At 42.5% G+C, this 25972-nt stretch overlaps 1 protein-coding gene across 1 annotated transcript; it reads right to left on the bottom strand.

Moving 5' to 3' along the window:
- Nucleotides 1–24535, bottom strand: LOC126502581 (carboxylesterase 1E-like). The gene is made up of 14 exons (XM_050143724.1): nt 24419–24535; nt 19279–19483; nt 16265–16415; nt 13430–13563; nt 11970–12123; nt 10555–10659; nt 9822–9926; nt 8688–8726; nt 7357–7497; nt 5722–5802; nt 4971–5118; nt 1565–1690; nt 531–603; nt 1–298 (listed from the first exon to the last, which is right to left on the bottom strand). Exons 1-14 carry the CDS (start codon nt 24468–24470, stop codon nt 130–132), a joined length of 1683 nt encoding a protein of 560 aa, XP_049999681.1. The 5' UTR covers nt 24471–24535; the 3' UTR covers nt 1–129.
- Between the last annotated feature and the right edge of the window lie 1437 nt (nt 24536–25972).

The raw sequence follows: 25972 nt of genomic DNA on the forward strand, positions 1-25972 counted from the left end.
TGCCCATCCCCATAACAAAATTCTCCAATCTTCTCAAAGATTCATCTTTGGCCGTGAAGCATCTTCTAAGGAGTAGCTTCATCTCAACTTTTCTGGGCTCCTGAGGCTGGAAGAGTTTCTACTCACAGCTCAGTGTGTACTGTCTGTCTGTGGCGACTTCTTGGCCCTGAGCTCAGTCCAGAAAGTCACCTCCTTATCTTTCAGTCTCTGGGCTTGCTGGGTGGTGGCTCCAATGTGCAGGTACCCTTCCTTCTGGTCATACTCTGGCCAATATGGCAGCCCCTTCCCATTGGGGTTCCTGGGAACAGAATTTCTTAAAGTTACTGTGTGGGCCCACATTCCTATGATGTTTCTAGGGATTCCTGGTTTATCTCTGCCAAAGGCTTGTGCACAACAAGAAACTGGAGTGCACCATTGTCAGAGCACTGTGACTGCAGGGTGAGAATTGATGGCCTATACCTTAAAACCCACCACTTCCCAACAGTCCCATCCTGCCCAGTGTCTTGGCAATGTCTATGAACTGTTCTCACCCATTCCGAGCAAAGTTGGCCCAGAATTTCATCACCATCTTGCTGAGGTTGGTCTCCTCTTCTGAGGCATTACCTGTGGGAAATATGATTATTTATATATAATATTATATTACTTATTATATATATATAATATTATAACTCAATATGCCGTTCATGACCCAGTAATAGCTTGTTATAAACGCAGAACATGGGTTCTAACTCAACTATTGCTGAGTCCAATTATTCATTGCAGGAAGGCCATAGTTAGCTGGTGTGCACTTCCAGTTTGGGAATGAATGATCCAGGACTCAGCAGTGGTCATGCTCTTCATCCCTAGCTGGCTTTGTTTTCCCTACTCACCGTCCAGTTCTCCCCTACTCTGGCTGCAGATGCTGCAGTTCAGTGATGCCTTGTATGAAAGCATTTCTGGTATGTGTGTCTTTTCTCAAGGTCCCCTTCAGACTTCCATATTCACAGTTTGAAAAAGATATTAGAATAGAAAACATCCTAAAACATACCTAATTGGGAGATGCCCAGAGGGTGTTATCAGCAGCCATCGAAATGGAATAAATCACATGAACTACTGAGAATTAAGGTGTTAAAGATGTTCATGAAAGTGTTTAAAAAATATTATATTATTTGCTATAATATAAGTAAAAGACAAATTTTAGATAATAGGTAAGCATATAGACAGACAGATGCACATGACATCAGACTCATGGTCAGCAACTGCTTGACATCTTCTTAACTCACATTCTGATATGCCATTTTAAGTGAGAAACCAAGCAGCAGAATTCTTATCTTCAGATGGGGGAATTGGAAGACACATTTCTGTTAGTTATATTAGTGCTCAACAACCTGATATAAAGCATGATGCCTTTCCTGTGGTGTACTGGAGTGGGAGAAAGCCTCGGCACCTGACAGTTTAGCTCATTCCTGTTACCCTGAGTTGGGAAATAAATTTTAGGAGAGGAGAAAGGTGCTCAAGGTCACGGAAGCAAAACTGGAGCCCAGATCTCTTAACCACCAGCACACGGGGAGCGAAGCACCATTACCTCTTAAAATAGGAGCTCCGAAGACGGAGTAGAGTTCATCTCCGTGGTCTCCCATCACCGTATTTGGTTTTGGTAAGAAGCTTGGGTGATATTCAAATTCGTACATGTAGGTGGTAGCTCCTGCATCTGGGGAGACATGGATTTGTGCACAGTTCATGTTATCAGGCATGTCCTTGGATGGTATCGTGTGAAGGAAGCCCTGCTCTTCAGCAGAGCGGAAGACCTCTTGCATCACCTGGACGTGCTTGGCTGTCATGAATGGGAAGTGGAGGGGGTACTTGAGTCAGGCATGCATGGACTTAAAAACTAATGAACAAAATGCACTCCCCCCCCAAAAACAGATAGGAATTCATGGTAATGTTCAGGTGCAGGCTCCTTCCAGGAAGACTCACAACCACGAAGCATCTTCTAGTCAGACTGGGGTTGAACACTTCCCCGTGTTTTACTCACTCATTTCCAGGAGTGCAAAGCAAATCCAAGTACTTGCCTGAAAGTGCTATTTATGTTCCTAATTAATGTTTTTAATTAGCATCAAAGTAGTGGTTTTCATTATAATATTTCCGCATATATTTTGTTTTATTTGTTTCTTTCCCCCACTGCCCTTCACACCTATTCCTACCACTTGCTTGGGCCTTTCCTTGTAACCACATCCTGCTATTCTACCTTTAGAACAATGTATAGCATTGCCCTCTTTCCTCTCCCCGAGGATCTCCTCTATTCTCATTGGCTTCTTTCTAGTTTATCTCCTCCACGCGCATATACATACAAACGTAAATCTAAACTCCCCATATGAGGGATTCTCATCATATTTATCTTCCTAAGTCAAGTTTATTTCACTTAAACATGATTTCTCATTCAATTCTTTTTCTTGCAAATATGGTAACCATTTTCTTCATAAAATTTCACTTTGTATATACCACATTTTATTTACCCCGCTCATCCATTTGTGAAGATCTAGGTTAGTTCTACTTCTTCACTATTGTGGATAGTGTAGTACTGAACATGGGTATGCAAGTATCTCTGTGATATTATTATTAAAATTTAAATTAGACAGACAGTGAATATAAGTCTTTTATGCCTCAGGAATAACACAGTGTATAAAACTGCCATTCAGAAGAATAGAAATAAACAAAAACTTATTGATTAATTAACTGATTATGAGTAGACACATCTTATAGAAATTAGCAGAGCTTTGTAAGGTGAAGTAAAGAGATAACATGGAACCTGTTAGCACAAATGTCAAAGATATAAATAGAGTTTAGGACACTCTAGAGCCATGGCAAGTGAATTCCAAGTCCTAAAGTTGAAAGTCAAAAATAGCACTAACAGCTATAACTAATATAAATATTCTATGACTAAAATAAACTGTCCTTACAGAATGATGTGATTTCTGGCATAAAATACATAAAGTATGGGGAGTGGGGGAAGAAAGTAGAAAAACAAAGCAAGCCTAAAGCTAGAGAAGGGAGCAAATGAAGGTCAGACAGAGATGACCTGTGAGGGCTGGGAATGCAGTCCAGTGACAGAGTTCTCACCGAGAATGGTTTGGAACTGAGTTAAATAGCCAAAGAGAAAGGTGGGGATGGGCAGAGACAGAGAGATTTGTGAGAGTATAAAGGCTTAAAAGGTTTTGAGAATAAAAATGAAAAATCTTACACTAGTTGCCACAGGAATTCAAAAGCTCATGAGAGATTATTACAACCAACTGTATGAACACAGATTGGATCACCTTGAAGAAGGAGATGAACTGTTAGTTCAATAAATCTTACCAAAACTGAACTAAGAAGAAACAGACAATCTGGAGATCAATAATGAATGAACTTGAGTTAGTGATGCGTGTTTTTAATCCAAGAAAAGTGATGCTTTCCCTGAAGGATCGCAACTAATATTTAAAGAACTGGGAACCATGTGTCTCAAATTCTTACCAAGTTTCAAGAAAAGTCAATGGAACATTTCCAGTTTTCTTCCCACGAGGACAGAAACACACGGATATGAAAATAAGACAAGGCACCACAAGGAAAGAAAACTATACCAAGTTCCTTAATGAATACAGATGGGAAAATACTCAACACAACACCAGCAAATCAATTCAATGACATAATGAACAGATAATTTAGCATGGTCAAACAGTACTTAGACTTGTGAGTTTAACACACATGGGGACTATGCTACATCATGTTACAGGTAGAGGACAAAAACAGGCTCCTCATTATATGCAGAAAAATGTTTGAGAAAATTTAACTTTCATGATTAAAAAGTCGACCAAATAAAAGAGATGGAATATATACATATATATGTATATATGCACACACACATACACACACACACACACACACACACACACACACATATATATATATATATATATATATATATATATTTGTTTTTTGAGACAGGGTTTCTCTGTGTAGCTCTATCTATGTTAGAACTCACTCTGTAGACCAGGCTGGCCTTGAACTCACAGAAATCAGCCTGTCTCCACCTCCCTGAGTGCTGGGATTAAAGGCTTGCACCCTACCACCTGGTGTGAGATGGAGTATATTTTGACACAATAAAGGTCATGTGTAAGAGGTCTGGGGTCAACATAGACTCCCAAAGTACTTATAAATAATAAGTAAATAGAATAAAATTACAGCAGAGGAAATCAACAAATGAAAATCAAATGTTTCCTCATAATAAAAATAAATCGTGTCACTAAGGGAGATGTCTTTCCTGACCTCTTTCTGCACTTTTCTCTTCGTGTGTTGTGAAGTGAGCATGTTTGCTCCACTAGGCTCCCCAAAATGGTGAATCTCACCTCAGGGACAGAACAGAAGAGTCTTCTCTGCACATACTGAATCCATGACCAAAATAAGTCTCTCTTTCCTCACCATGTTTACAGCAGCCATCGTGTCTGGGCAAAGAAGCCTGACTTCTACCCCAGTACTGGTAACACTAGGAGCCCTTTGCCTCAAAGCTTTCTCTGGTCACTGTAACCTGTTCTTCCCATATGCAGCAGATCAAAACACTCCAATGACAAATGAGCAGTGGTGGATAAATATCCTTTCCTCTTGTTCAGAAGCAATAGCCTAAAACCACTCGTCTGATTATTCTCAGAGTTCCTCAGAGCCAACTGCCCACAGCGGGCAAGTGCTTAGCTGTGCATCACTGACTGGCCTCCATCTCCTTCCTGGGTTGCTCTTCATCTACCTGGGATGTTTCCTGGGATCAACTCAAAACTCAACTGCTCATAATTGCAACCTGCCCGAAGAGCCTGCTACTGCCAGGAACCAAAGAGAACTCTTTCTGCACCAAACTTTGAGGCCTCACCACAAAGGAGCTTCCACATCTGCCTATCCTCAGAGGTTAGGAGGTTAGAGACCAAATCTGGTCAGTGTGTTGCCCCCATTCCACCTGTTAGACTCACCTCTGTGGCTACGAGACACAATCACAGATGGTACACCAAACATCAAATCCCCCATCAACTCTGCGAACAAGTCTCTATTTCTGACTGGGTCATCTGTGTCCAGTGAATACTTCTCGATGGCAGCAGGAATCCCATCTTCCGGTATGTTCTGAAATGAATGAACAAAGTGACCACCTCCAGCTGAGCAGTGTGGCTTTTCCAGCCAGTTGAGGACATTTCATTGGTTGTGAGTTTTCTGTATTCTGTATATATCCTTCCTGGGGTGACAAAATCATAAAGTTGGAAAACATGGATTCAGAGTCTGCGTGAGTCTCAATCCTTTTTTTGCTAAGATTGAAGTGACAATGATGAACCTGTGTCAGTCTGAGCTAGGTCCTCTGCATATACACTATGGTTGTTTAGCTTGAGGTTCTTGTGGGACTCCTAACAGTGAGAGTGGAGCTGTCTCAGACTCTTTGGTCTGCTCTGGACCCTTTTCCTCCTACTGGGTTGCCTCATTCGGCCTTTATATAAAGGTTTGTGCCTTGTCTTATTGCAACCTTGTTTATTTGCTATCCCTGTGAAGGCTGAGGCCTGATCTTTCTTTGAGGGGAAGTGGAGGAGGAGTGGACAAGGTGGGGGGTGCTTGGAGGAGTGGAGGGAGGGGAAACTGCAGTCAGGATGTAATGCATGAGAGAAGAAAAAGAAAAGGAAATGGTTGGTAATTTGGGCCAGTCCCTGAGCCAGTTACCGTGGACTGTAAGATACTTACAAAGAAATAAGCAGCCTTTGTCAGGAGCCATGTGACCATCTCCTTGTCCAGTTTTACATCAGTTGGTGGAAATTCCATTAGCTGTTTAAAAAATAGTTAAGTGTTTGTGAATTCTCAGGAATGAATAGGAAGAGACAACCAGGAAAACTATCCTGCCCTCTGGGAGATTACAGTTCTAGCTCCTCATCCCTGGGTACTTGTTGACAGAGGTTTCTGTCCCACCAGGTCCCAAAGTCATTCAGTTCTGAAGAAATACACAGAGGCCTACTACATTAACTATAAACTATTAGCTAATAGGTCTATTAGCTCAGGCTTCGTATTAACTAACTCTTACATGAGCCCATCATTCTTGTCTGTGTCAGCCGTGTGGCTTGGGATTCTCTTCTTGCTTCCTCTCTGTCTGGGTGACAACTGAAGACTGAACTTTTCCTCTTCCCAGAGTTCTCCCATTCTCATTGCCCTACCTCTACTCTACTTCCTGCCTGGTCGCCCCACCTATACTTCCTGCCTGGATACTAGCCTATCAGCATTTTATTAAACAAGGACAAGAAACAAATCTTTACAGGATAAAACCATTGTCTCCCCACAGGTATGAGTCTCCCCGGAGTTTAACAAAAATCAATAAAACAAAGAGATTTGTCTATAGAAACTGAAGAAGTGAAATAAAGACACTTATAAACTTATTTATCAGGTTAGGGGAACTATGTTTCCCTAGGCAATGAGAGAATATTTAGACAAGGGTTAAAGTAGAAGAAAGCCCAGTGACAGCAACAGTCTGGGTCCTTACATCCCCATTACAGTCATTATAGCTGGGTTCTGCGATTACATCTGAAATTCCCCAGTAAGGGTTGCAAAACTCTCAGCGTATACTGACCTCATCTCTTAGAACCCAGCTTCCTGCATGGTTTCCGCAACTTAAGGCACTATGAGCCCCTGCTATGTCTGCCTGAGAAAGTCCAGTGCTTTCAAGCAGAAATTACACTTTCTTTAGGGACAACCCACTGATAGGAAGACTGGTTTCTGGCATCTTTCTTACATAAGTCACTATAGAAAGTGGCAATTATATTCCGTCTTACTGAAAACGTCTCCAGTCTTGGTGTCAGGGATTTGAGTCCAGGTCATGTTTAGCCCTTCCCTCCCTGTTATCCATTACTGGGTAAAACCTGTCCTGTTTTAACCACTGTTGGCGAGTTCTGCAATCTCTAAAGAAGAAAATCTCTTTTTACCTATTAGAAACAAATCAGTCAGATCACCTTTCTGAACACTGTCCTCGAGGCACTGAGAGGACCCATTAGGGGCCAAGTACAAGTGGGTCTTTCTGTGCCCAAGCCAGGTGCTCCTGAACTCTCAGCTGCTTTCTTGATTTATTTGGTTATTTTACCAGCACAGTCACTGTCTCTACAGCCCCAAGAAGCCTGGGGAAAGCAATGACCACATGTTCCCAGGCCAGCATTTCTCAGGTGACAGGTGACAGGTGAGGCCCAAGAGTGTTACCATAGAAGACTCCGCTCATAACAACAGGGACAGTTGCCCTAGACACCAAACAAGACTTGAACAAAGATCTTATGGGTGCACAGTTGGATGGATAATCGGTAGGGGGAGGGGCGCCTGTCAAACAGTTTTGTTAATGCTCACGTTTGGCAGGAGCCAGGCAAACTCTTGCTTGTTGATTCCCACTATATAGGGGACAGTGTTGAAATTCTTCTCAGCCAGGATCTCTTCTGGGGCCTTGGGCAGCACCACTCCATCAATCACAGTTGGTGTAAAGGGATAGTGCTGGGGAAAGAGCAGAACAGTGTCTAAAATAAATCACCCGCATCTTCTGCTCTGCCTATCTAACGGGGCAGCTGGAACTTAGATCCCGTGACTGCAGCTGGAACGTAGACCCCATGACTGCAGCTGGAACATAGACCCCGTGACTGCAGCTGGAATATAGACCCCATGACTGTGGAGAGTGACCACAGACACTCAGGATCCTTAGAAGGGAGCTAGAGTCTAGAGGTACAAAGGCCTGAGTAGGGACATCTATCTATAGCAGGATAATGGTGGCAAAGAAGGGGTAGAGGGGCTCCTTGACTCAAATTAAACATGTGTCATGTATGATATATTTCAACTGTAGCATATTACCCTAGAATTAGTCTTCACTATTCCTTACACTACTAACTGTTCCTGAGACATCCTAAAAACACTGTCAATTTGACTCTCTCACACCAATATCAAGAAGAGAGAAACAGGAGGAATTTGGAAGCCCCTTCAGCTAGATGACCAATATCTTGAGTTAGTCAGAGTGATAACAGCATGGTAAATACAAAGAATAAAATATTCTAAGGAAATTGCTGAGCCAAACGTTTTGTGGCTAGCTTCTTTCTTTGCCTTCATTGCTAACAATGACAACAAAAGTTAAAATAATAACTGTATCCTCTACTAATTTTGGAATCAAAATTTGTAAAAAAAAAATAATGTTTGCAGTAACGCAGACACAGAAAGACAACTATCACATGTACTCACTCATAAGTGGTTTTTAAACATAAGGCAAAGAAAACCATCCTACAAATCACAATCCCAGAGAACTTAGACAACAATGAGGACACTAAGAGAGACATACATAGATCTAATCTACATGGGAAGTAGAAAAAAACAGGATCTCCTGAGTAAATTAGGAGCATGGGGACCATGGGGGAGGGTTGAAGGGGAGGGGAGCGGCAGGGAGGGGTGCAGAGAAAAATGTAGAGCTCAATAAAAATCAATTTAAAAAATAAAGTAATGATTTGGAGCACTGAACTGGCAGTCAGGGGAGCAGGGCCAGCCATGCTGTTGTGGCTGTACCAACGATCCAGTGACTTTGCTGCTCTTGACCTCAACAGCACACACAAGAAATCAGTATGATACCACCAAGGGCAATTCTACCAACTGTAGTTAATTGAAGACTAATGCTGTTAAGGGAGCAAGCTTTAAAACTTCCTTACCTCTTTGGTATCTTCTTGTAAATCAAGCTTCAAGAAGTTCTGTGGAAATAAAGGCACATTATGGTGGTCAGCTTTCCTGATATAAAATCTGATCATTTAGTCTATGCTTCTAGTTCCTCCTTGGCTGATGTAAGAGAACCCTGAATGGGTTCCTTTCTGCAAGGCACAGGGTGGAGCATGGTGAGGGAGGAGCAACAACAGAGAGTCAACAGGTCCTAGGACCCAGAATCAGGGTCATTGGAACTCTGGGGAGAACATTTACATGCCTATTCCTGCATTCTCTTGCAACCATTCCCCCCATTTCCTTCTTGTCAGCAACACCCCGATTTCAGTAGAAAAAAGTGGGGAGGATGTGGCAGCATCAAGGGGAGGCTGAGCTAGGGTTATGAACGAGCAGGATGGGATGGGTCTTCCTTCCCACTCCCCTACAGACGTCTGGGTATCAGAGGGTCACCATATTCTTGAACAGAGGTAATTCTTCAAAATGAGTACATAACAGTTTCAGTTCAGCAAAGTTGGTGCTGGAAAGTTTCTAAGCAGATAGGGTGTAAGTGTAGCATGCTGATAACTTTTATTTTTCCCAGGAAACACGCATGCTTCAGAGGGAAGTCACAGAAGATAAAGCTTAGGTATAGATTCTCAGTAATACCTTCAGAGCACCCAGATCCAGGCACATACTAAGACATTGATTACTTAAGGATTCTATTCCAATCCATCTATTTTCCTGTTCAAAGCTTCAAAGAATAGTGTGCTCTTACAACAGAAAACTCTGACTCCTAGAAGCTCACTGACACTCATTTTCAGCATGTGTGCACATGCATACACACACATCAACAACTAAAGAAAGAGAGGTCAAGAATTTGAGAGAAAGCAAGAGGAAGGACATGTGGAACGAAAGGAAAGGGAGAAATGATGTAATTATATTTTAATTTCAAAAGCTAAAAAATTATTTTAAAAAAGAAAGCACAAAATTTGCAGTTGGCATCATTGACTGGTATTGCTCCCAATAGGTAAAAATCAACACATAATTAAAAATTAACAAAATCTCCTGTATCTGGCACTTTAGAGTCAGATGGGAGGAGACTGGATGAAGCCTGGGTTGAAGCCTGCAAAGAATGTTCACTATACACGCACCATTTTCAGCGTGACCTCCAAGAGTTCATCCTCCGTCTTCTGGCGCAGGCAGTGCACAATGATAGCAGATGTGGTGGTTTTGCACCCAGCAGTAACAGCAACTTTCTGTAAAATATTTCAGGTAACCGCAGAGGTCAAGAGCAACATCAGTATCCAGCATTTGTGTAGACAGTGGGTTCTATCCTAAGTCCAATCTCTAAAGACAGCGAAGTGTTCTTGAAAGCACTCTAGAGCAGCTGGTGTGGTTTCTGGGGCCCATGAATTGCTTTTTCTGTTTTAATTATTATTGTGACAGCAGATATCAATGTGTCACATATCTGCTTCTGGTTCCTTATTTTCAAAATGAACAAAATATCTCAAAGAAACCATGAACAGACAGTTGAAGAGCCAGGACCCATGATTCCACTGTTTAGTTCAGACCCATTCCCTCACTTAGTGGTCATTTGACTTCAGCTTCCGGCACCCAGTGAACAGGAACTAACACAGGTGACATGCACCCTGGCTCAACATGCAACCGGTGCAGAACTGCAGGCCATCTGAGTAACACGATTCAGAGAGAGATTGGCAAGGCACCAGCTGAATGTGGCTTTGATGAGGCTCTAAAAGCACCTCCTGTTCAACCACTCATACTTCAGGAATCCCTTGGGTGGAATCTCATAAGCACAAAGACAACCCTGCCCAGAGTCAGGAAATTGGGAGAAACGAGACAAGAGCTGTCCAGTGTGGAGCTCACTTTAGTCAGTGAAGAGACATCCTTCATAAATAAGCCAGAAGTGAAGACCACACTGCTCTCAGAAATGGCTCTGTGGAAGAGGTTCTTGGCCAGAGGAGACAGCACCTGTGGAGAAAGAGGAGAGGAGGAAAGACTTTATATACCCAAGAGAGCCAGCTTATCTTTTCTATAATCATTTTTGAGATAATAGTTACATAAATTTCCTCCTTCTCCTTCCTCCCTCCAGCCTCTTTCACATACCCATCCCTTGATGAACTCTCAGATTCATGGCTTCTAGTTCCTTACTTACTGCCATTTAAGTCTCCTTCTTCTACCCCCTCCCTTCCCTACCCACTCATCGAGGGACTGCGTGCTCTGTGGAAAGGAGGGAACCTCATCTATCCTGGTCTGCTTCTGCAACCTCAGATTAGAGATCCCCCACACAACCTCGGTGTATTGGAACTGGAGTATCCACTTAGAAACAAAACAGAAAGTGTACAAGTGCCATCACAATGATCAAAACTATCTAAAAGATAGTTTTGGCCATTCCTAGCTGCAAATTCTGCAATAGAATATTTATTACTCAGAACTTACCCTAAAAAAGTGTCATAATAAAAAGGACTGAGGATATAGCTTATTTGGAACAATGAATAGGAAAGTGAAAGAGAGAGGGGCAGGGAAGTGTGAAATGATCAGAGGTACAGAGAACATTTAATTAATATTGTATTATTATAATAGAAACATTTGAAATACTTCAACACCCATATATTACAATATTAGGTAAATAAGCAGTTCCTCAATTTTGATGTGAAATAGTATGAAATTATGAATCAAAATGTTATGTAAGAATGTATAATGTTTGGGAAGATATTTATATGACATTACATTATTAAGGAAAGTGTCACTGTAAAAAAAGAATATAATTAGACTATATGAGTCAGAGAATGGATAGAGAGATGATAAAGATATGATGAGTGATGGACTGATAGAGTATGGACAGGTGCATAGATCACCAGACAGATGTAGATGCATATATGGATGTTGTAGATAGATTATACAGATAGATACATACATTGGTTTTTAGATAACCAATAGATACAGATAGATCATAGATGATCTATGAGAAGTGGTGAGTCTTGATGCTAAATAATGAACAAAGTGGAAAATCAACCAAGTGAGAAGACTAAGATTATGGCTGTCCAAGACTGTAACTGGACCAGCTTATGGTTCTGGAAAACAAAGTTGGACAGTAAACTTTTTAGATGACAAAGACTTAGTTTTTCCTTAACTCCTCCTCATCTAGTGTTCTGCAACAAGTAGATTCCTGAAATTCTGTATTGAAAGGAAAGATGCTTTGGTCCTTGGAGATGCCTGATCTCCAAGAGCTCCCATAGCAAATTCACCAAAACTAAGCTTGGATTGACAGGGACACTTACAAGAACAGAGACACTTTCACTTCCTGATGACATTCCAAAGATGGTCACAGAACCCGGGTCCCCTCCAAAACTGGCAATATTGTTGTGGATCCACCTCAGTGCAGCCACCTGATCCAAGTGGCCCCAGTTTCCCCGGCTGTGTTCATCCCCTGTGCTACAAAGAAAATAAAGGAGGACATAAATAGAATAGCAAGGCTCCCATCCCAGGTCCTTGTATTGTTGGAGAATATTATTTTAAGATGTGTTACTTTTGCTTATGTTGCATTTGCTTAACTTTGTGAAGCTGTGTTGCTGTGCCTGTCTAAAACACCTGGTGGTCTAATAAAGAACTGAATGGCTGATAGTGAGGCACGAGAGAGAAATAGGCAGGGCTGGCAGGCAGAGAGGATAAATATGAACAGAAATCTGGGAGAATAGGGATCTGGGAACGAGAAAGGAAGGAGGAAGACTTCAGAGGCCAGCCACCCAGCCACCCAGCTACACACCCAGACACTGAGCAAAAGAAAAGAAAAGGTATATAGGAACAGAGAAAGATAAAAGCCTAGAGGCCAAAGATAGGATAATTTAAGAAAATCTGGCAAGAAACAAGCCAAACCAAGGCTGAGCATTCAAAACTAAGAATAAGACTCCGTGTGTGATTTATTTGGGAGCTGGGTGTCACCCCCTCCAATCCAAAAGAGTAAAACAACCAACAATATTGGATAGACTAGGGGTCCTCAGGGAACCTTCCAGAATTCGGCTATGCTTTAATGCCTGACGTAGAGAACTTTCCCTGCCTCCCATCCTTACACTGATCTTTATGGGACTCTCGCTGTTTCTTTTAGAGATGGTGTACTGAGTATCCATCATCCATCCCACTGCCCTTAGGGACATAAAAATACAAAATCTGACTACATTCATTTTGCACTGCAGAACATAAGCCAATAGATTCAAAGGGTATATATCATGCCACTAGGAAAAGACAGTCACAAGGAAAGAGGCCAAGGTAAAATCATGAGGCCTAAGAAACATCCCTCCATGGTCTCTGTTTCAGTTCTTTTCTCAAATCCCTGTTCTAACTCCCCTCAGGGATCAGCTGTGATTGGGATGTAAAAGCCAAATAAACCCTTCCTTTCCTAAGTTGCTTTTGGCTATGATGTTTTTATCACAGCAATGAAAAGAAAACCAAGACAGTAACCCGGCCCTCTCTTCTCCCCAGCTTATTGTCTTCCCATGTGCTTTGCCCTTTTATCCTACAAATTTAAGTTCATTTCCTCCACTAACGCATTGTAAAGTAGAGCCATTCTTCGCCTGACTCTGCTGAAATAGCCCAGTCTGTTTGCTGGCTCTGGGCCACCCAGATTCTGAGCCTAATACTTCTGTCTTCTTTATCATCAATCACTTTCAGGGATGTTGCTTTTTTTTTTTTTTAAAGACCAAGGCAGGTCTAAGAAGTCAGAAAAAGAAGTCCGAAACCCTACCTGAAGAATCCCCAGATGCCCAGGCGGTACTGAATGGCCACCACCACCACGTTTTCATGGGCAGAGAGGGCCAGTCCATCATAGGTGGATGCTCCACCCACTACCAGTCCGCCTCCGTGGATCCACACCATCACCTGGACAACAAGAAAAGAACCATTCTGGTCATAGAAAGTAGAACTGGGGAGGAGCTCATGCATTTTCTGGCTTAGTTTTCTTGGCCAGACCCTGGCTCTGGGAAACCACCACTCAAATCGAAGGAGTGGCAGCTGGTTGCAAAAGGTGTCTCTGTCCTCATCTCGTGTGGCTGTGCCCAGGAGGCCACCACAGTCACCATCCTCGACTTTCCTTCACCGGCCCGCCCTTTACAGCGTGTATCCAGGTCTTCCCAAAGTAAGAAGCCCTATCACGGGAAACAGAGGGAGCCAGGGATGTCACATGCTCTCGGCCACTGCACCATCCTGATGCCTAAAAATGAGCAAGGGGCAGTATTCAAATTTTACTTTCAGCTCTGATAATACCAACATATGTAAGGACTGTCTCAAGATCCACACACAACCTCAATGGTACCCCTTCCCAATGTTCCCTTTCTCGGTCATCTCTGCACACTCAAGTTCTACCCCACCTTGCAAAGCCCAGTTCACATACACATCCTCTATGATGTCTTTAGTCATTTAAGTACCTGAGTGCCTAGAACACATCAAAGACTGTGAGAAGACTTGAGGCGGAGGGAGGACACGATAGCCTCTAATTCACAGTTTCTGGATTTAAAAGGCTCATGTGTGATAGAACAGAGAGAGGACAAAGTTTATAATGTTGTACAACATTATATATGTTATATATTTATATAACATTGCTGTTAAGTTAGGAGCATAGTCCCCAGCCCCTGGCATCTATCCCAGACTCCCTGACCTGGGAGTTGCTTTGGTCTGGACTCCAAATCCCAGCATGCCACTCCCACAGGGTATTTAAGTGAGCTCCCAGAGGAGAAACACGTGGTTTGGAGTTTGCATGGGCTCCGTGCTGTCCTGTCTCCCTGCTGTGCGCTCGGCCACCCGAGAGCATCTGACTTAATAAAACAATGGGCATTTAGATTTGGTTTGATTTGACCTAATTGGATTTCCTGCGCCGGCAGAGCTGCTTTTTTTTCCTTATCAATTACTAATAAAAATAATACAAAATATTCAGTGAGAGTGTTCTGAGTAATTTTAAATGATGATCTACAATGTAGATACTTACACAGTTCACTCTGACAGATAGGAATATAGGTAAGCACAAGAGACTACCCCCTAATAAAAGCTGGAGATGGGACCTGACAGCTGTCTGGTCCCAACGACTTCACACTGAGTTCCCATCTCCTGCCATGGCTCAAGGTCACAATCCAGTAACATGCAGCTGGACTGAGTTGGAGCTCCTGAAATTCTATGGCATTAACAGAGTAAGACCATAATCCCTTCCCTCTGGTACATTGCTGCTGCTGTCCTACCTACTGAACCAGGACTGCCTAGGCAGTCACCATTGAGTGGCCACAGGGATAACTCTTATGTGAAGAGGAGAAACTAAGAAGGTAAGACATGGATGGCGTGGTCTTTCAGCAAGTGAAATGGAGACCCAGGATTCAAACCCAGACCCTGTGGTCAAGGTCTTGTGTTCATTGCTGGAGTGGGGACCTACCTCCTACCCCCAGGCTCCCAAAGGTCCTATTTCTCCTCCTATAGAACCTAATTATATCCAAGGAAGGACTGAGTCAAACTCATCTTGAGTAAAACCTGAGGTCAAGGACTGGTGGGCAATGACATGCTCAAGACATTATGATGTGTATGTATGTGCAGACCACAGGACAAGGCTCTCCATAATGGTCTGTGTTCCTATTTCCTATGAGTCAGAGACTGACTATGTAGATACACTGAGTCCACAATAGAGGCGAATCAATGAACCAGAGTGAAACTTATTCTCACCTCCTCATGCAAACTACACATGTTGAGAACCAAACACTATTCTCAAGATTACAGCCTCCTCCTTCACTCTGAGTTCTATCCTAGAGGATTCTGGGAGACCGGGTGAGTTCTCACACCCTGTCTTATTCCACTTCAAGAATCATCTCTTTTACAGTAGTCCTCCCCAGAACTCTGGCCTACAACTGGCAGCCTGCCCTATCTCTGCCTCTTTATGTTTCTATAAGACATGCCGACTCACTAGGCAGGCCATCGGCACCTGCCAAAGGCAACTAGGGAGGGGAGGGAGAAATCATAAAATCACAGAAAGTTGGCAACAGACAAGAAGAGTGCTAATGAGATTGCCCAGAGTCCTCCCTCCCTACTGCAATCACGGGCCTTGCTTGAGAGTTTCCACCTAGAAGCTGTCACAGGCAATGTGGGGGAAAAGGCAGCACACAGCTCCCTTGCCAGCCCCTGCCTAGAAGCACAGGTGTGAAGGCGGAGGACCCAAGCCCTTGTCCTGTGACCCCTGCTGTGTGCCCTCTTCCCTACCCAAGCCTCAGTTTCTCTACCTGTGTAGAAAGGCTTGGGCTATTCATTTTTCTCTTTCTGGCACTAACATCATTGTAAATTGTGTCTCAGCTGCTCTGGGATCAGATTCTAATCTAATAACTGAAAGTGGTCTTCTTCCTGTTAGTAGCACAAGAGAACATGTAAAAATCAGGTTGTAATTCCAGGTGGGCAGCAAGTCTGATGTCTTTGGGCAACGGTGAAATAAGTGAGGAGTCCCTTGAATCAGTCTGACCATGTACCTGTGTCCAGCTGCTGTTGTTGTCTTCTAGTGGCCCAGAGATCCGGATGCTGGAGCTCATGGGTCTGAGTCAGTGGGCTGTACACTTACCGGCAGCCTGTCCCTGTTCTTCTTCATCAAGTTGGCAGGAGTGTAAATATTCAGGTAGAGACAGTCTTCAGAAAACTCGAGATCAATTTTCTCCTTGCGGTTCGTTAGGAGGTCATTGACTATCTTCCCTCTGACCACATCTTGGGAACACCTAGGAGGAGAGAGAAAATAGCAGATGTTCCTCTAGAACAAAGCTGAAAACACCACCTTGGGGTGGGCACTGCACTTGAAGGGTTGGCACTGTGGGTGGAGCTATTTTCACTAGACCAGACTTGGGTGTGATTGGTAAGAGGGTATCTAAGAATAGTAGTGGGAACCCTGGGGTTCTTAGAGTTTCCCATCCCTGAAGATGAAGATAAACTCATTGCCTCCCCCTTCCAGAGCCTTGGGATGCTCTGGACCAAGAACAGAAATGCTCATATAATGCCCTGTTCTGGGAGATGACGTCCCCACACTACCAGTACATGGCTCTGCCCTCCTATGTGCTTTAGATAGTGGGCTGTAGGATATCTGTGGTCCTCTATATTCTACTTCTTGGGAGACTCCTATTAATGCAAAGGGTTCCCTCCGATGGCAGCCTGTTGCAGGTCAGGAGTGATAACTTTGTGTGATGACCTCACAAGAACTGCCTTCTAGTCCTGCTTCAGCCACTGATGACTGGATGGTCCTGAGTGAATTCAAGCTTTGCTCTGAGTCCCAACCTCCCAGGTCCATGTGAGGTGAGTGCTTAAGGGGGTTGCATATCTGGTCTTTTATCGTCTTCTTATTCCAGCAATCACTATTGCATTCTCTGATAACAGATTTCAAAGATGAAATGCTAGCAATTGTGTCTGGTACTGATATAAATTCTCCTAATGTACAAACTCATGGGGCAAATCATCCCTATACTTGGATTCTATGTTTACTCTCAGGTTATAGATGAGAAAACCAAGACAGGAAAGTTTGAGAGTCTGTCCAAGATCACACAGCTAGGATGATTCAGGCTCTGAAGTGCTTTTAATCCAAGTAAATTGTAAGTAACATTATCCAAACTTATGTAACACAGGTGGAAGTCACCTGGCCTCAGTATGTACAAGAAACAGTGAAGGCTCCCAGTGCCAGGATGACCAAGTTGCTGAGTGGCTAACAGGAAGCCAGGAAAGGCATGTCTAGATGCCTATTCTCTGGAGGCTTTCTTATATCAACAAAAGTAAGGGGTATAGTACTCACAAAAGCAATAAATCAAATGATCAAAATGAGGAAAATTCAACTTTACTAGTATTCAGATAAATTCTACAACACTAAAGTATATTTATTGTGGTTCCAGTTATTATATTATTTGTTTATTTACCCAAGATTCAAAAATTATTCATTTTTTATTTATACATATGTGTGTGTGTAAATGAGGGTATACGCACAGTGTGAGGGTGCCCATGGAGATCAGAAGGTTGCATTGGATAGCCTAGAGATGGATTTACAGGCAGCTGTGAGCCACCCAGTGTTGGTGATGGGACATTAACTCCAGTCCTTTGTAAGCTCAGCCACTGCTCTTAATTGTTGAGCCATCTTTCTAGTGGCCATAGATTATTCTTTTAATAAGCCCAAGCACTGGCAGGTGTCTGTGAATGAATCTTCTCGTGTGTCTAAGGAAGAAGTCGACATACTTGGATATTCCTGGAGGGAAACTTAACAAAAGACTCTTACTCTTTCCTCAGAAATGTTATTTCTTAGCACTGACCCTAAAACAGTTATTAATATGTGCAGTTATTAGCCATAAGATCATAGTGTTATATATACCGCTGAGAATACCAAAGACAATCTAATGACACCATATTAGAGACTGAGTAGATACGTTTCAGTTCAGTGTTGGATGTTGGGTTGTTATTAACTGTCAGACTGTGATACTTAGTGTCAGAGGGGTATTGACAGACCGAGTAAGCCAGGCAGCTCCCTATGCTATCCAAATGTATGACCCATTTTCTGGAAACAGACAACAGGTAAATACGTGACATTAATGCTATGATAACAGTTCTGTGAATAGGGGCTCAGTGGTTAAGAGCATTGCCTGCTCTTCCAAAGGTCCTGAGTTCAATTCCCAGCAACCACATGGTGGCTCACAACCATCTGTAATGAGGTCTGGTGCCCCCTTCTGGCCTGCAGGCATACATGTAAGCAGAATATTATATACATAATAAATAAATAAATAAATAAATATTTAAAAAAATAAAAAAAACAGTTCTGTGAATAGAAACATTGCATGTGGTTTTTGTTTTCTTACATTTGTTTCTGTATGTTTCCTGACTTGTCTGCTGTACTCATAAACTATATTTGGTATCAGAACATAAAAACAACAGATATGATTTCATAAAAGGAAAGAAGGCAGCCAGAGGTGGAATCTTGGCTATCCTCAGATAGTCCTTACCTAGCAGAGAAATAACATCTTAACTGATGTTTGTGAGTGTCTTGGGTTCTCTGGGGGTGGCTACAAGGCCATATAGAACTGCTGAATTTTTACCATCTGACCAGGCTAATTGGGGCACACAAATCATTGTTAGTGGTTGTTAACTGGTTGTTAGTGGAGAGCTAGACATGTCTGGGACAGGCATTCCCTACTCCATTTCCCCATCAGTTCTTGGCAAAGAAGAGAGAGCATTGGAATAGATAACACTGGAATGTCTCGTTTTCTTACCTATCATATTCTAACATGTTGCATTATGTATTTGTTAACTCCTGTGCTTTCTCTTGTCTCTCCCTCGTACTGAAACACAGTTTAGTCATTATAGGACTTTGAGTTTGATTCATTAACGGATCTTCAAACGAGAGAATACCTGGCTCACAACAGGTGCTCGAGGCATGTTTGCTGAACACAGGACTACAGAAAGCTATTATAGTTCTGAAATGATTCATTCTATAGTATTCCTGAAAGATTCCAAAGCAATGTATAGTAGATGAGATAATTGTTTGGATTCCTTCATGCATCACTGAGACACATATTTCCTAAGTGAAAGAGGCCCCAAATCACTCCAGCGGCTTACATAGGAGGGTAGGAGGTGGCATTCTTCACGAAGCTCCAGGGTTCTGCAGGCTGTGGTGGAGCAAACCTCAGGGATCCAAGAGGAGGCTTGGCAAAGGGGACGCCAAGGAAGACGGCCACAGGCTGTGCGAATCCTTCTAAGCTGACATACTTCCCCAGGACTTTACCATTCCTGGTGTTCACCACAGGTGGTGAGGATGGGTGTCCTGGTGGACAAAGAGAGGACACATAAATTCACAGAAGGAAAATGTCAGACCTGGGTTCTAGGTGGATTGGGACAGTTTGATGGTGTGTCGTTGAATGAGTCACTTGAACTATCATAGGTCTCATTTGCTTCTGCATAAAAAGACTAAGAAGAAAATTGCCCTTATGTCAGAGCACTAAATGAAAAAGTAAGCTGAAATTGGAACTATAAAAGTATCCATCAAAAGGTCGCTGCAAAAACAGAATAGGCTAAAATAAACAAAACCTTGGCTTGCCTCTTAGAAGCCTCTGGCAACTCTGAACCAGTAAGAACCTAGGCAGAAACACATGTTGGATGAGGAAACAAACAAGAAGTTATTCCTTATCTCAGAATGGCCAGGCAAATGCTGAGATGAAGGAAGTGCATCCTGAGAGGAGAATCAGGAGTTAGAAGAAAGGAGGAGGCCTTCTGATTTGTGTCATCACACTGGAACTGGCACTTGAGGTCAGAAAGATGAAAGGCAAAAAAAAAAAAATGTCAAATGGAAAAAAGAAAGCATATTTAACAAATGGTGCTGGCATAACTGGATATCAATACGCAGAAGAATGAAAATAGATCCATATCTATCACCATGCACAAAACTCAAGTTCAAATGGATCAAAGACCTCAACATAAACCCAACCACACTGAACCTTATAGAAGAGAAAGTGGGAAGTACACTTGAAAACACTGGCACAGGGAACCACTTCCTAAATAGAACCCCAGCAGCACAGACACTGAGAGAAACAATTAATAAATTGGACCTCCTGAAACTGAAAAGCCTCTGTAAAGCAAAGGACACGGTCAACAAGACAAAATGACAGCCTATAGAACGGGAAAAGAGCTTCACTAACCCCACATGAGACAGAGGTCTGATCTCCAAAATATACAAAGAACTCAAGAAATTGGTCACCAAAGGAACACATAATCCAATAAAAAAAAAAAATGGAGCACAGACCTAAACAGAGAACTCTCAACAAAGGAATCTAAAATGGCTGAAAGACACTTCAGGAAATGTTTGACATCCTTAGTCATCAGAGAAATGGAAATCAAAACAACTCTGAGATTCGATCTTACACCTGAAAGAATGGCCAAGATCAAAAACACTGATGACAACTTATGCTGAAGAGGTTGTGGTAAAAAGGGAACATTCCTGCATTGCTGGTGGGAGTGCGAGCTAGTACAGCCTCTTTTGATGTCAGTGTGATGATTTCTCAGAAAATTAGGAAACAACCTTTCTCAAGACCCAGCAATACCACTTTTGGGTATATATCCAAAGGATGCTCAATCGTGCCACAAGGACATGTGCTCAACTATGTTTATAGCAACATTGTTTGTCATAGCCAGAACCTGGTGACAACCTAAATGCCCCTTGACTGAAGAATGGATAAGGAAAATGTAGTACATTTACATAATGGAGTACTACACAGCAGAAAAAAATAACGACATCTTGAACTTTGCAGGAAAATGGATAGAGCTAGAAAATATTATTTTGAGTGAGGTAACCCAGACACAGAAAGACAATTATCACATGTACTCATTCATAAGTGGTTTTTAAATATAAAGCAAAGGAAACCAGCCTATGAATCACAATCCCAGAGAACTTAGACAACAATGAGGACACTAAGAGAAACATATATAGATCTAATCTACATGGGAAGTATAAGGAGATAAGATCTCCTGAAATTAGGAGCATGGGACCCTTGGGGGAGTTTTGAGGGAAAGTGGAGAGGCAGGGAGGGGATCAGAGAAAAATGTAGAGCTCAATAAAAATCAATAAAAAAATAAAAATAAATTAAAGAAAGACAGAATAGCACAGGGCATGGCTACGAGGGGAAGGTGGCATATGACTGCTTGTAGAATCTCTAGGAAGGGTAAGATAATCTTGGATAAGAAGGTAAAAGTCAGGGAAGGAAATACCAATAGGTTTCATGCCGAGGAGTAGAATACAGCAATGACAGTTTTGGTCCCAAGATCACAATGATCTTCTAAAATATCCTGGTGACTCTATGTAGGGTCATCTAAATGTAAAGAAAACCGGATATCAGTCCCTGTCTGAACCATTGGTTCCATTCTTGCAAAGCAGACAATCTTTGCTCGTGTCCTCCAAGTTTCCTCATCTGTCTTCCTTCTACCTGCTGTCAGATCTGAAGTGACAAGCTTGATCTTTCTTCAAGAGGCAGAAGGACATTCCCACACTCCACCATCAACAATCCCTTTGCTTCATCGTTTGATGACGAGTTGTGTTGTTAGAATATCATTCATAAGAAATGAGTTCTCTTGCCTTCATGTTGTTCCCCATTGTATACAGATGGTGTAGGTAAAAAGTATACATTCTTAAAATATGCATGCAAAAGAAAATTTCACACACCATCAAATAGAAAAATAGTTTGTGGCGCTGGGGCGTCTTCATGGGAAAGTATCTTATAAAAAGTCATCCATGACACATGGCTTCAATAACCAACATCATAGTGGGTACATTTGGGTTACTTTTCATTGTTTCTGTTACTAATTACTGTAAATAAAAACAAATGAAGATTGGAGTAGAGATGTTAATGGCATTTAACTAGTGATGTTTTGACTTAATGGCATTTAACTAATGAAGTTTTGACTTAATATCATTTAACTAATGACATAAGTTTTTACTTTAAGATCTTTAGTATATAAGAACGTAACTTGTCCAAAATCTAATATTGAGCTTTATAGAGATAAGAGCAATTAACACTGTAAACCCTTTGGAGAAAATGAAGTTATAGGCTTGGGGTCTTGCCTAATGTCATTAGAAGTCAACCCTACATTTTTCTCCTTTTGTCATTGGTGTAAATTATTCCCATGTCACTTGGGCCAGACTTCCTGGAAAACCTGGGCATGAGGAGATCTAAGACGACAACACTGCATGTTGATTGTTTTCATGAACTTTAAGAATTTTTCTTCCTGAGAATAGGGCCCATTAATAATTAAGAGGAAACTGGTCTGAAGAAATATAAATAAATATATGAGAAATGAAGACTTGTTACCTGCCCTGATGTAGGGCTAAAGAAAAGAAGAAAAAAAAAAACCAGTATACTAAAGTGTGAGCAAGCGATGCTGGCTCCTTATAAGATAAAGGCAGTGATCTACCAAGCAAATATCTTGGTAAAGATGCCATTAGCCAGGTGTGATGGGATGCACTTGTGACTGAGACTGAGCTCTGGGGATCACCTCAAGTTTAGACTAGCTTGGGATAAATAGTAAGACAAAAAGAAGCAAAACAGAAAGGAAAATGTCTTTGGGTTTGGTCCTCTCGGTACCAGAAGAAGGTGAAGAAGGGGCAGGTGGAGTGGCACTTGCGGCGGCCAGAGTCACAGCATGGGTGCAAATGACTCTACAGTAGGGAGAGGAGGTGTCAGTGAGGAAAGAGATCCAAGGATGAAAAACAGGCACGAATCGGCTTAGAGTGAGAGCAGTCACAAGGGCAGTGTCAGGAGGACACGTGCTGTGAAAGCCAGGGCAGTAAAAGAAGAAGGATTGGCAAAATTGTTAAATGTCAGGTTACAAATCACTTAGGGATAGAGGGACATTAGTTCAGTGATGAACCTTCCCTCATATCAGTCAAAGTAAAGTGTGTTTGGGTATAATGAGGAGGGGTGACAAGAATGTTACCAGCAGTTGACAGTTACCTTCTATATGCCAAATTTACATTTCCGTTCCTTTACTACTCCCTAAAGTCTTGCTAGGTACTGTTAATAGGCCCGCTTAACAGTATTTGGAAATATGAACCTCCAAAGGATGGAACTGGAGTGGCGTTGCCTGGGTGACCAGCAGGTGCAGAAGCATTCATCTCCATATCCCTGTCTTACTGTTAGCACAGTTCTAGGCCGTTCTCAGTATCTTACGTCCATGCGAAATATAAACCTCAGAAAACATGAGGCTGTCAGGTCCCTGATGACTGAGCACTTATTCTGGATCCATGAGCCAGAGGTAAACCAGAGCATGAATTTCAAGACAACTATGAGGAGAGTATATGTTTTTGCGAGTCTCAATGTCTCAGCCAATAAAATAGAGCGACTATATGTTGAGACTCAATGCTATACTATATACTAACTGTGAATGTAATCTGTGTGTCTGACGCTTTCACTTGTAGGACCCATTACTCTGCAGGAACTGTCTGTCACTCTTAGGATCTATCCAGTCCAGTCAGGGTTCCTTGCCACTTCCCTTAACCAGACCTCATAGCATGAACCACATCCTCTGTCCTCATCCCTTAGAACCTTACACCACACAATCAATTCAGGCAGTGCTCCCTACTTTCCCTTGCAATTCAAACAGATCTTATCTCTGTGTCTGCTGCTTCACCTCCTCCTTCAGAGGAGATCCTACAGAGCAACTTGCCAAGACTTTCCTCACCGATCCTGGTTCTTCCCCTTTGCTCCTCACCCAGTTCTGAGTCCCTTCCCTTCAGAACACCTAATAACAAATGCCTTTCCCACGGTCATTGGATCTTGATGTGTTGACCTGACCCTATCTTTTCTTTTAATCCACTCCATTTGAAATCTATCCTTATTTATCCACGTGTTTCTTACACTTTCTCCCAACAACCACCATGCTACACACTTTAGAAACAACAACAAAAGTCTTTCTAATCTACCCTACAGTCCAGTAAAGTAGGAAAACAGCTATCTTTGCCTCTCTTTGTGAGGCACAGGGTTGACTCCTTGCCTTTCTTCACCATCGTATGCTCCTGGGTCTCAGAGTTATTTATCCTTTTCTATCCCAGTGCATCCAGGCCCAGGGCAACCCTGGTCTGGGTCACCCCCACAAGCAAGCCCAGGTCAAGAGAATCAAAACCCTGCAGACTCTATCCTACCTTTGTTATATACATATCTCTCTCTGCCTCTGTCTGGAGCAGGTATTTTGGCTTGTATTTAAAAGAACTCACCCAATGCCATGCAGGCTGATAGAGACACCAGAACCAGAGCACAAAGGTACATCGTGGACAGACAGACTTGCAACCCAGGGAAGACTTCAACTCTGATCGGTAATAAAGAAAAGCAGAGTGGCCCCACCCATGTGCTGGAGATCCACCCAGAAATCTTGGCCAATAAACACATTTATATAATCTTAATGACAGAAAACTCCTCCTTCTTCTCAGAAGCTCCCAGGACTTTCCGTGATATCTCTAAGCTGCACCCCCTGTTTATTCTGCTTAACCTGAATGCCCACACACCCACAGTTTGGCTTCTTTTATTTGAACAGTCACAGCCCAACTCTCTGATTACAGAAGGCCAGAAACTCTTCCAACAACTTTTGATTCACTTTCTCCTCTCTGCCATGTTCTCACCTCAGTGCTCTGTGAGCTTTCTCAAGCCTGGCAGATGCCTGCAGAAGAGCGAGGCTTTGGCTGGGGATCCTCACCCTGGGTTACGAATGATAATAGCCCATCACAGCCTCACAGGTGTGCATCATGGACTTCAGAACACATTTCTTAATTCCCTAAGCTGACAGTTTTTCAAGGTTCCTCAACTGTAATAGTGATCTTAAATTTGATCCAGCCTCCTTTAGTGAAGTCTAAGTTAGCTTTGCAATATTCCTGCCAAGTGGTCTGCTTGGCTTCATGCACAACCAAGGTCAGGGAACTCACTAGGTTTCACAGCAGGCATTTACATAGAGAATTCCCTTATGGTAAATGAATGCCATTTTTAAATGAATGCCGTTTTCCCAAATCCTTGGCTCTAATTATTCGTCTATCCATTGTTCCATGTACATTACAGTTACCAAAATATATGGCCCTTGAGAGCTGCTGTGGATGGGAAGATGATTCCAAGACACTCAAGACACACACCCTTTTCCCAAGCAACCCTCTGAACAGAAGACAAAACAGACGTGAAAAGGGGGAGAGACTGCCATGCACGTGAACGCCCCAACACAGAGGGGTACAGTGTGAGGGTGCACTGTCAGCGTCTCCTTTACTAGGTGCCAATGATTGAAGAAAGTGGCTCAGGTTCTTCTTAATGATGTTTCTAAATGCCCTATAAGAGGGATTCATTTCAAACAGTCTGGTACACCAACTCTTCACTCAAGGCAGAGATGAGAGTCTCTAGGTACTGGCAGGGAAATACAGACTTGTATTGTGAGGGGGGAAAAATACAAGTCATAGACTAACCTGGATGCTTTGGAACACAGCCTGTTAGTTCTCTAAAACCTCAATGTTCAGTTTTCTCACAGGGCGCAAATACTCCAGGCCTAGGCATATACTCAAGATAATTAAGGAATGCCAGCCATGCAAAAGCTGCTACACAAATAATTCTGTTCCCAAAGTGGAACTATCCCAATTGGATGACTAAATAAAAATCTATTCACGATGTTGAATGCTGTTGGTAAGAACATCATCCTGGGTGCTGGAGGATGAGGAAGAGAAACGATGAGGAGTGGATACTAATGGAAGGAGCTGCTCTTTGATTGTAAGCCTCTTCTTTTGAGTGAGGAAAACATG

The sequence above is a fragment of the Alexandromys fortis genome, unplaced genomic scaffold (genome assembly GCF_014885135.2).
Source record: "Alexandromys fortis isolate MF-2015 unplaced genomic scaffold, M_Fortis_MF-2015_v1.1 scaffold_1, whole genome shotgun sequence".
In the NCBI taxonomy this organism is placed as follows: domain Eukaryota; kingdom Metazoa; phylum Chordata; class Mammalia; order Rodentia; family Cricetidae; genus Alexandromys; species Alexandromys fortis.

Coding starts and splice junctions, on each gene's coding strand:
- LOC126502581 (XM_050143724.1), bottom strand. CDS start 24,470: ATGTACCTTTGTGCTCTGGTTCTGGTGTCTCTATCAGCCTGCATGGCA. Junction 10,660..11,969: donor GTGAAAGTGTCTCTGTTCTT/GTAAGTGTCCCT, acceptor CTTTCTCCACAG/GTGCTGTCTCCTCTGGCCAA. Junction 1,691..4,970: donor TGTGTCTCGTAGCCACAGAG/GTGAGTCTAACA, acceptor ATGTCTCCCCAG/ATGCAGGAGCTACCACCTAC.